The sequence below is a fragment of the Rutidosis leptorrhynchoides genome, chromosome 10 (genome assembly GCF_046630445.1).
Source record: "Rutidosis leptorrhynchoides isolate AG116_Rl617_1_P2 chromosome 10, CSIRO_AGI_Rlap_v1, whole genome shotgun sequence".
Taxonomy (NCBI): domain Eukaryota; kingdom Viridiplantae; phylum Streptophyta; class Magnoliopsida; order Asterales; family Asteraceae; genus Rutidosis; species Rutidosis leptorrhynchoides.
In genome coordinates this window covers 306,432,772-306,444,251 of record NC_092342.1, presented here as the reverse complement: position 1 = coordinate 306,444,251, position 11,480 = coordinate 306,432,772, and the positions used below count along the sequence as shown (strand labels likewise).

The 11,480-nt window shown below is 34.1% G+C and overlaps 2 protein-coding genes and 1 long non-coding RNA gene across 4 annotated transcripts; 1 reads left to right on the top strand and 2 right to left on the bottom strand.

Annotated features, from left to right (window-relative positions):
* Positions 1 to 1,596: 1,596 nt before the first annotated feature.
* On the top strand, positions 1,597 to 2,772 carry LOC139872687 (uncharacterized). 2 transcript variants are annotated; one of them, XR_011767134.1, is made up of 4 exons: positions 1,597 to 1,756; positions 1,832 to 1,938; positions 2,038 to 2,149; positions 2,405 to 2,772. It is a non-coding gene; the product is annotated as an uncharacterized lncRNA (long non-coding RNA). The 2 variants fall into 2 exon arrangements; XR_011767133.1 differs by having other exon boundaries at positions 1,597 to 1,938.
* A 928-nt stretch (positions 2,773 to 3,700) lies between these two features.
* On the bottom strand, positions 3,701 to 4,469 carry LOC139869946 (fasciclin-like arabinogalactan protein 7). The gene is given in 4 exon segments (XM_071857794.1): positions 3,701 to 4,061; positions 4,063 to 4,134; positions 4,136 to 4,379; positions 4,382 to 4,469. Coding segments are annotated over 4 exon segments (765 nt in total).
* A 3,440-nt stretch (positions 4,470 to 7,909) lies between these two features.
* LOC139873336 (uncharacterized) lies at positions 7,910 to 8,473 on the bottom strand. Its single transcript, XM_071861260.1, has one exon. It carries the CDS (start codon positions 8,318 to 8,320, stop codon positions 8,033 to 8,035), a length of 288 nt encoding a protein of 95 aa, XP_071717361.1. The 5' UTR covers positions 8,321 to 8,473; the 3' UTR covers positions 7,910 to 8,032.
* Positions 8,474 to 11,480: the final 3,007 nt, after the last annotated feature.

The following is an 11,480-nucleotide window of genomic DNA, read 5'->3' as shown; positions in this document are numbered from 1 at the left end:
TTTTGGATTGGTTTAGGAACTCTGATTGGTTGAGAATGGCGGTATTCTCTGTTAAAACCGTGTTGTTAAACCTGACCCATTAAACCTGATTACTACCTGTTTTTATCTATTAAGTTTTTTTTTTTTTTTTTTGAATCAGGCCTTTGGTGGTGCGATTGTGGCTGTGTCAACAGTAAACTAAGGCTGCGATAATCGGTATTATTTAAGGTTTGTCGCGCTTTTTGGCAAGGCAACAACAGGAAGGCATATAACGTTTGCAACCGTGTTTGTTTGCAGCCATGGGTGAATTTGAAACTTCTTCCAGGTCTGAGCCTACTTAATTTTTTGTCAAACTTTTCGTGTTCGACTGTTCGCTAATATCTGATGGGTTTATGATATGATGGTTGTTTGAAACCTAAAATGTGGATTATTAGTTTCAAATGCTTACTTTCACGCTTAACTGGAATTAGACGTCTATCCAATGTAGTATATAGATGATGGTATTTCTCGAACATTGAAATTTTTTTTTCCCTCATACACGCAGACATATAAAATTGTATATTTAATTTCTTTTAAGAAGCTTTCTTATGATAAAGGCGATGACGATCACTTTTCCATTATATCAGACCCGTTTCTTGGCGAGGCAACACACTGACGGCATATTATCGATGCAACCATGTGTTTGCCGCCATGGTGGATGTTGAATCAGCTTTTCTTTTGAATCCCTGATGGCTGATCCCATATCTGAACCTACTTAAAACTTTGTCTAAAAATTAAGCTTCTAATATATATATATATATATATATATATAGTGGTAGGATCAAGAGGGAAGTAACCATTCGGGGGGAAGCGGGGGAAGCAAAAACTTTTTTTTTTCTTTTCGTTTTTTGAAAAAACTTTGTTCACGAACATTATAGATGGGATGAAAATATGAACATTTAGTAGAGACACTTTGTGATAAATGTTTTTTATTTTGGCGGGAAAATGCTCGAAGAAGTAATATATAACAATTATCGTGTTTTTCGAGCGTATTTTGAGTTTTAGCTATTGGGGTTTAGATATTTGGGTTTATAGGGTTTAGATATTAGGGTTTAGAAATTTAGGGTTTAGATTTAGGGTTTAGATTTAGGATTTAGATTGAGTTTTTAACACGAACGGTTTAGGGTTTAGGGTTTGGTGTTTTGGGTTTATGGAATAAACCCAAAACACCAAACCCTAAACCCTAAACTCTAAATCGGGCTAAATTTTATTTCACAAAACATGAAAAAAAAACGTTCATATTCTTCACGAACAATATTATCTTGAATGTTATTTTTGTCGATCGTTTTCCCGCCTAAATAATAACATTCATCACGAAGTGTCTCTTCTAAATGTTCATATTTTCGTGTGATCTTGATGCCGGAAAATTTTTTTTTTAAAAAAAACGAAAAAAAAAAAAATTTGCTTCCCCCTGTTTTAACTACATGCTGATTAACTATTGTCGTTCGGAGTACATCCAAATGCCAAAGGTATGTTCTTTTGAGTCTGATTAAAAAAAACGTTCGGAGTACATGCTGATTAAAAAAAACGAAAAAAAAAAAAATTTGCTTCCCCCTGTTTTAACTACATGCTGATTAACTATTGTCGTTCGGAGTACATCCAAATGCCAAAGGTATGTTCTTTTGAGTCTGATTTCACATTTCATCATCCTGTTTTAACTACTCATGTTGTTGTATAATTCGTAAATTCGGAACACACTGCGATCTCACATCCAATGGTTACTAAAAGTGCGTTAAAGGTAGGTGTTTCATGCTCCCTCATTATATCTTTCGTTATCTACTTCGTCTAACTTTATCTTATAATATGTTAATAGGTCGTTCAAAAGCATAGGTGGGTCCAAGAGGTCCGGCTCTTATATGTGGCTATAAAAATTATCATAGATTTTTGGAATCCTGTTTAACCGAGTCAAAGAATAAGGAGGTCAAATTCTACTCTTTATTGAACTGCTTAAAGGTCAAATGTCCCAAGTGAATTAGCTATAAAATATATAAATGTTGTTGTTTTCTGTTTTTCTTGCAGCTGAACTTGCTGATAGACCTGCTCTTTCTAATTCTCTGAAATTCATTATATTTTGCCATTAACCAATATGAAAGACAATACATGTTCTTATTATTGTCCAAATATGGTTCAGGTAATTGGAAATACCAAAAGGATTTCATGTCTTGAAATTTTTGTGGTTTAGCTTAGGCAAAGTATTTATAAAATTACATCAAAGCAGTCTGAATATAACAATGTTTTTGTGATGTACTAATACACATGGCCGTCTTAAAATGTGTTTGGTGGTAAAAAGGCTGTTTAATTTTCTGTCTATATGAATTTTGTAGAATAAGTTTACAGTACTTGATTGATTTATGTGGCAGTTCTAATTACTGAGTTTTCTTTGCAGGAAATATAGATTTGAACATGGATTTGATTAAGAGCCTCATGAAAGTAGAATGTAAAGAGAAAGCAGCAGAAAAAATAAAAGAGGGTGCTGATAAGTATAATTGTAGGTTCTCGCTAAAGTGGATGAACTTTAAAAGGAACTGCAGATTACAAAGGACGCAAACGACTAAGGTACTAAATTATTTTTACTGTGTTTTTAGGAAGTTCATGTGGTTGTCAAAAGATTTGACTTGCTACCTTGGTCTACTGTATAATAATAAAATTTAGGAATAATGATTAGAAAGTCAATGAGTTTATGTAGTGAAATTATTGCTCAGTTGAATATTGTATGTAAAAATGTGTTACTAATGTCTTGGGATCTTTTGTAACCACGAGTAATCAACTTCAAAATTAGTCATTCAAAATGTACTCGCAGCAACGCGCGAGCCATTTCAATTCTAGTTATTACTAAGGCTGGTTTTAACCCAGCGTCAATTTTACTCCGTAATCCCACATGGCAACTTGTTTGACGCCCCTAACGCGGCGTCAAAATTTGACGCCCCGGGCGTCAGTCAAAAATGTGACGGATCCAAAAGTTGTGTCAAATTTTTTTCTGCCAATCAAATTTTGCCACATTTTTTTATATATTATTAATTAATAAATTTTATACCCATCTACCAATAATATTTTACTACATCACCCATTCACAAATTTAACCTTCAAATTTGACACTCCTCTTTATTTAACTTCATCTTTTAACCTTGCCACATCACCAAAAAGTACATAACTTGCCTTTGACATCACCGCCACGGTTATAACCAGTCTAAAAAAGGTGACAGGAATTGTACCCCTTAGCCAAATTCTTCAAAACTAAACAAGAATACATGTAGTATAACAAATTATACAACAAAAATACCTCAATTTCTCATACGTATTTCAACATCAAGCAATGAAATACTTTACTAAAGATATCAACAAAATAGTTTTTTTTCTTTTTCTTCCTAAACTATATAATCCTCCATTGCATCATTCAAACATCCGAATCTTTTTTCTGGACCGGCGATATCAACGTCGAATGCTCTCATTGTCACCCACACGCGTTAAAAGAAAACTCAATTCGCGACGATCTTGGCAGTACCATCGAAGGTTGGGAAAACCCCCAGAGACCTTCCCAAATCGCACTGGCAGTACCATAAAAGGTTGGAAACTCCGTGCTTGGAGTGAGAATCGAACCTGGGTTGACAGTACCCTAAATTGAATCCCACCCGCATACCACTCAAGACAAGCTTCGGTGGTCAAACATCCGAATCTTTGTATCCTACAAAACCACCACAAATCCAACAGAAACAATCACCATCATCAAACACCTCCAAACACTCAATCCAACAAACTTGTTTGATCCCGACGGCGACAATACCTTTGCTGCCTTACCTTTCCCACCTTCTGCAGCCGGAGCATCAGCTACCGGCGCAACATCCGGTACCGGCGGTGGCGCCGGTGCCGGAGGTGGAATATCATTTCCAAAAATTGCTTCAGGAAGCAAGACTCTGTTCACTTGGTAAATAGCAACAGGATCAGTAGAATGCACACTGCTATTCACTAATGTATTGGTCCATCCGGATCCAATGTGCACGGTCCCAGTCACATCACTAAAGTTCAAAGTGTACGATCCGCCAGCATGTGTCAATCGGTCCGGACCCACTCACGTTTTGGAAATCTGATAGTGAGTGATAATGCGGTATCGCGTGAAAGGCAAAGTTGTTTTAATTGGTTTGTTGTAAGGTTTGAGAGTGATGGTTTTTTTAAGTTGGCAAATGCTGTGTCTTTGGCTTCAAGTAAAGTAAGGCCTTCTTCAGTGTTGTTGGCTTGGTTTTTTAATGTTTCGATGACTTTGGTTGATTCGAGGTATTTAGAGAACGTTGAGAATGGGCCCGCGAATGATAGGAGCTCGGTTAGGTTCACGTAGTCCGGTGCTGGAGCTGGTGCAGGAGTTGGGTTAAAATGGTTGGTGGTGATTTGGGTACTACTGATTGAGAATATGTGAATAGGAGTGTGGTTAAACATAACAGTATCTTAATGAATTTCATGGTCAAGATTTAATTGGGATTTATATATTAACTATAAATCCTACAAAACCCATTTGAAGAGTTGGATCATGCGAATATATACATCAAAAAGATTTTTTAAAATGTCAAAATTAGGTAGTGGTACTAGTCTACTAGATCTCACACATTTGGTCTCCATGTTTGACTTTTAAAGTCAAATGAAAGGCTTATTGACTTCAAGTTTATATGCATTGCATGGGTTGATTAGTAAAACACTGCTTAAACAGTTAAATTATTTTTACAAATACAGATAGTAGCTACAAATATACAACTCGGTTCATAAAGCTAAGATAAATATGCAAAGCTAGATCTTTTCATCCAGAAAAAGAAAAACTTGGTTATGCAAAAACAGTACAACCAAATTGAATTATACAAAGAGTCAGAAGGCAATGTAATAAGAAAAGTTGATATTAATGAATATTTACATAATGGGCCATTTAACCACGCTGCCACGCAGGCTTTGCCTGAGTGGCCACCGAGTTGTCCAATGAAGCACAACACCAGGGTTCGATTCCTGACTATGCCAAATAGTTCAGAAATGGAGTATGACCAGAGAGTGCGCATAATGCGCAATTCATCCGGTACCAGGTCTCGTTGATTTGATTCAAGTAATTAGGTACATGTCCCTTCATTTGTGAATCGGAGTCAGATAATTTGGTAAACTTTGGCTCCAGACCTTAATTTACTGAAATCAAATCAACTAGCGTTGATCCATAAATCCACGTTTAAAATCTTGGTGATGCAAATGTCCACAAACAATATACTGTATATTCTATTCTACCAAAAATGATTATTCCATAACATAGAGGAGTCTAATATGAGAGATTCAATATTATAAGGACACAACTCTGAATATAATGAATCATACATTACATATCAGTTTCTATATCAGCTTTCCGTCATGGAGACATGGGTCCCACCCTTTAACGAGGCTCAGTCCGTACAGTCAATAATTAATTATATCGTTGTCGAGATCACATGATTAAAAAGAGAAGAAATGGAAAGAACAAAGATTAGCACTTAGAGGATTGCTTTTTCATGGTGTTGATATCATGTTTGGCCTTTTAAAGGTACTTTAATTGCCTCTTGTTTTCCTTTACTGAGAATTATTGCTTCTTTTTTCTACAGTCTAAGTTCTACCGAACACGAGATCACCAAAAAAGGCGCAACAATGATTGCATTAGTTTTAACTTTGCTTCGACGTAAGCACTCGATGGCCAATGAGGTAAAAAAGCCTAACCTTAAAGACATGGATATGGAGTTATCTGTCTAATCAAACATCACACCAATAGCTAATTTTTCTTTCACATTTCACTTTACGCTGACACTCGTTATACACTGATGATACTTTCGCACGATTGGGATTATTGCAGCTAGTGTGTGTCGTTTTTTTGATTTTTATGGACTGTTTAGAATATCAGATATGAAACCACATTTAAGGAGAGCATTCGTTTTAAACATACGAGAAACACAACTGAAAAGAGTGTTAGGATTTTGTGGATCCAAACAAGACCTTGCTAATCGCTGATTAAGTGATTATAAAAAAAAACTCACCTGACAACAAACGAATAAACACAACGCACAAACAAGAAACCTAAATAACACAAGAATTAACCGTGGTTATATCTTATATTGCAATTGGTTTAGGCTCTGTTCTAGAGAATGTTTGAGAAAGAAATGAAAGATGAGAGAGAGGATCCTTTCAATTTGGAAGGAAGCTTTAGAGAGAAAATTACACTGAATAATCTCTTCACTTCATTTTCTTTCTCTTCAAAATTAAACTCAGAAACACCAAAATTTTCATTTCACTTCATTTCCTTTCTCTCCCAAATAAACTCAGAGTCTTAGTCCACGAACATGCTCGCGTTTTGCAAGCCACACCTCGGCCTTCACCCAGGCGCGAGATCCTTTTCTCAAACGAGAGAATAGTGACGAATTTCGAACCAACCAAAACACAAGGCTCGCGATCGGCAAGCCTATCCTCGCGATCCGCGAGATCAGCACAACAACTGTTTTTCTTCTTCTTTCGTTCTATCTTCACACTCAACAAAGAGCACCAAAAACATCCAAATTTTAGAGAGTCCTCACAAAACAGACTATTTTATGTATACACCAAAATAATAAAAATCGGCTAAATAACACTAAATGCGAAAATATCAATCTATTAATAATCTTTACTATCTCAATTGTTGCAGTAAGGTAAGTTGCTTTCTTTCATTTTCATTTTCTGTTTACCTTTAACTTTGCTTGATACTATTACTTACACTTTTTCTTTTATGTATATGTTGATGTTGATGTTGATGTTGAAATGAAAGATTGGACTATCACTTAGCATTTTTTATTTCCATTACTAAATGCAACCTCGTTCTGTTTCCTGCTACTTCGAAATCAAGATCTAATTATGTTTGATCTCTTGAGTTGTACCTCGCATCCAACAATTTGCTTGAAATTCAAGAGACCAATCAGAGCGCGTTATGTGGCACGACAATTACATGTGATTGAAAAAAAAATATATATATATTATCAAAAAAAAAAATCAACTTTTTTTTTTTTTTTTTCAATTTTTTTTTCTTTCAATTTAATCTGCTTTAGAATTTATGGTTTAGTGTTTTGGATTTAATAAACTCAAAACTCTAAACCGTTCGTGTTAAAAAATTCAATCCAAACCCTAATTTCTAAACCGTAATTTTTAAACCCTAAACACCAATTTCTAAACCTCAATTTCTAAACCCTAATTGCTAAACCCTAAATCCATGATATAGGGTTTAGGGTTGGTTTAGGGTTTAGGGTTAGTTTAAGGTTTAGGGTTTAGGTGGTTTAGGGTTTAGGATTTAAGGTTTAGTGTTTAGGGTTAAGGGATAAGAGTTAAGAAAGTCAATCACATGTGATGGAGTAATTTTGAGTACAAGTGAGAACAAGTAATTGTCGCGCTCTCATTGGTCCCTTGAATTTCAAGCAAATTTATTCCACTTGCTCTCTTAACATAATGTCAAAGTAAAGAAGTTGCATATTACTTCATTCATCCAAATTAGCCCCCTTTGATCACTTATGAAATCAAATGATAGCTTCAAAATCATCAACAAATGTTTTGGTTATAAAAAATGAAAAAACAAAACCACTGAAGCTTGGCTTGAGTGGTATGGGCGAGGGATCCAACTTGGGGTACTACCAACTCAGGTTCGATTATCACTTCAAGCAGAGAGTTTCTAACCTTTGATGTACTGTCAACATCAATACGATTTAAAAAAGTCTCTGGGTTCCCAACCTTCGATGTTATTGCCAACATCGTCGTGAATTGGGTTTCTTGACCAATGAGATAATTCAATGTCGATATCGCCGTTAAAAAAAAGTGAAAACAAGAGTAGCAAAAAAAGGCAAGCCCGACTATCATGCATTTATCACTATATAGATATCTATATTACATGAATTTGTGGATAGCAATATAAATTATACAAGAATATAAATATACCAACATGAAGTATATATCGGCTAAATATATATCTCTTAGTAGTACTAAATAAAGTGATCCTCACAACTTAACAACTTCACATCAAGATAGCATAGCGCATGCTGTCATTAACTATATGATGATTCACCTCTGATATTCGTGTGAGTTCACCCGAAACCCAAACGCCGTCTGCGGCGTTATGATGAAACGATAAGCACGATACAAGCGAAAGTGGAGCTTTAACTATGCTATGTATGATAGAAAGACCATTGTTGCGCCCATGTCGTGCGTGATGACCTTCTTCAAACATGTTTTCATCAGCCACTTTAGGACTCTTGCTCATATTTTCGATGTTCTGCCTCATCACTGCAAGTATACGCCTCATCGCAACTAGGATGGGGAGCGTTTTCTTTGATGAATAAAGGAAAGTATACGCGAATTCTTTGGGGTTATAAAGGAATGAAGATAAAAGAGCGAGGGTTTAAAAAGGTCTTCTTTCTACAATGGTATGTTGATAGTGGTGTAGTTAGTGGTAGTACCTATCACACAGATGTTTATGGATGTCCTTTTTTTGGACTCACTGTGGTTTTTCTTTTGTAGGGTATTTAGTGTTGGGATCTACCCCACCCACATACTAGTTTTGATTCGATTACATTAAGAACTAGACAACAACATCTATAAGTCAATAATAAATCAATCGGACATAAAAGTAACACACACAACGTTTTACGTAAAAAAAAAAACTTCTCGAAGGAAGTAAAAACACGGGACCTGCCACTTAAATTTCACTATATACTAACAATATTACAAAAATGAAAAAATACGGGACCTGTCACTTAAATTTCACTATATACTAACAATATTACAAAAATGAACGCTCCTTACAATACACTTATATATTATCAGAGATCTCTCAATACTTTTCACATCAGTTGATAACAATAACAAATTAACGGAATCCGTTTCCATCATTATTGAATCACCAAAATCACTTAACGGTAACTCTCGTAGACTTTCTATTTTTCTCTTAACTACCTCCATTTTTCTCAACATACAACAATAATTTATACTAAAACTTGGACTTGCTTTAAGTTTCCCCGAGAAAAGCTCCCTCCAAAAAGTTACCGTCAAGGGAACTCTCATTAAAACTTCAATTTTTTTTTTTTTTTTTACGAAATTTAGCTTATTGGAATCAATATTAATACTTCATCCGTTCCACATCTATTGTCTCCAGATAAAAAATATACAGTTTAAGAAAAAGTTTGTTATTTATATCTTTTTGTTAGCTTTCCGGCGTTAACCCTTACTTTTATCTATTATTTTTATCCTACATAAATAAAGTAGGGCATAAATTTTTTTTATTACATTATTAATTTTCAGATATGAAAGTGAACAATTAATTTATGATAATTTGATTTAACATTTAGTGGGGTCTCTTATAAACTTTGATTGATTAACACATTGACATAAATATAAATATAAATATTATTAAAAAAACTAACATTTTCTGAAATATAAGCAGAAAGATCTTGATTCTTATGAAGTACAGGTTGAATAATAAAAAACCATCTTGATTTCTCACTTATCCATATAGTTTCGGTGTTTGGATATATTTAACTATAAAAAACCAGAATTTGTATAATTGTGTCAAAAACATGTTTTGTTTTATTAATCAATAAAATAATACAGATTGGATAAATATCTCCATATAGAATCAATACTTTTCTTAAAAATGTGGCAGACCCATGTTACCACTACCACAGAAATTGTTGCCCTTCATTTATATTTTGATTCTTGTTTCCTTTAAAGGTGCACATTTTAAGAGGATTTGCAAATTCTTCACATTTTTACCATATCTTCATGTGTGACCTTATCTTGCTATTGATATTGTCTCGTAAAAGCATATCAGTTGAATGACCTTGGAACATACGCTTTTTTTATATTCATTTTATATTAACTATGCCAACATAAATTAAAGTGCATTTAATGAACTCGTAATTTCCTTTGAATACTATAATCTATAGTTAATACATGTACAAAAATATTAATATCAGATTGAATTAATGATTATTTAACTCAAATGATACTCCGTATGTAGTAATATACTCAAGGAAACCTTGATTTAATAAATACAACTTAACATATGTCATAAGTCACACATTACCAAAATCCTTTCATTTATCTTTATACATAGATGCATAGATCTACTATGATGAAACGGTTATGAAGACACATTACCAAAATTCTTTCGCGGCATTTGATGTTATGATGACACGGACGACCGTGAAAAAACGTGGCGGGTAACAACTCTGCTTGTGTGTTATCTTACAAGATTGAGAATCGGTCCGGAAAGAACTCTTTAAAAAGGACAGTTAATGGAATTAAAGTTGAAAAGGGCGGTTCCTCGAGGTTGATTATAACGGTCCCTTATGTTTTCTTCAGTTGATTTAGTTCATTGTATTGTTGTGTATGTATTGATTTATAATTGGTTAGTTGTTTGTAAGTTATTTTTTTTTTTTTTCGGGGTGTTGAGGCTCGTTTATAGACATTTTTAGCTTTGATGTTTACTGACTATGTGTGAGCTTTCTCGTTTCCACATGTTCATTTGTATTATTTGTTGAGGGCGTTTTTCTTTAAAAAAATGATATAGTATTCATTTTTTCGGAAAAAAAAAATATAATAAAATTTTTTGGCATGTGCTTTAAACAAAATGAAGCTAGTCACCTGATCATGAAAGTTATTTTATTTGCCCATCTTTCGTGGTCTGGTAACTGATATTGGTGTAGTCACTAATAGTCCAATACAATCTAAACCATTAAAACTCATTGGTGTATTAGGTTTGTATTTATTTGGCCAGCTCATCATCAGAACCCATCTTTATCCCTTTTCTAGAAAGCCTTATTGCTTTTCAAATTCCATTTATGAATAAAAATCATATAGAATATTTTATGCTAGATTTGGAATTGTGTAGGCATTGTTAGTTTTTCCGCACATACAAGTATAAAACACCTATTTTGTTACATTTAGATGATTATTAGAAATTTTCTAAACTTTTATAGTTTCAACTTGTAAAGGACATTGGTTTTGTTCTCTAAAACTTTGATGGTTTGTTGTTACAAATAGATAGTCAAACACTTATCTTGTAACTAGAGGAAAGATAACTCATTTTGAGACATGAGTCTTGATAGCATTTAATGGGACAATGCATCATGATCTTATCTCTTTATAAGTAGAATAATAATATTATCTTAAGAAAAGAGAGTTAGTGATAAAAGTGGCACCATAAGGAGTCAACAACAACTTAGTCAACAAGTCAAAGGAAGGATTTTGTTCAAATAGGAGCCAAACAAGTACCACTTGTACTTAATACCTTTCATGATTATGATCAAGATATTTTTGATTGTACTATACTTAACTGAAGTTGTGATATGGTTCAGCGGTTGGTGACCTGCCTTCTTTAGGGGAGGTCAGGAGTTCGAATCCCGTTATATGAATCCACAATTTCATCCGTGCCATGAAATTTCACCTATGACACCTTTCTCACA

What these genes read in the sequence shown, in the direction of transcription:
- LOC139873336 (XM_071861260.1), bottom strand. Translation starts at nt 8,320, where the DNA reads ATGAGGCGTATACTTGCAGTGATGAGGCAGAACATCGAAAATATGAGC.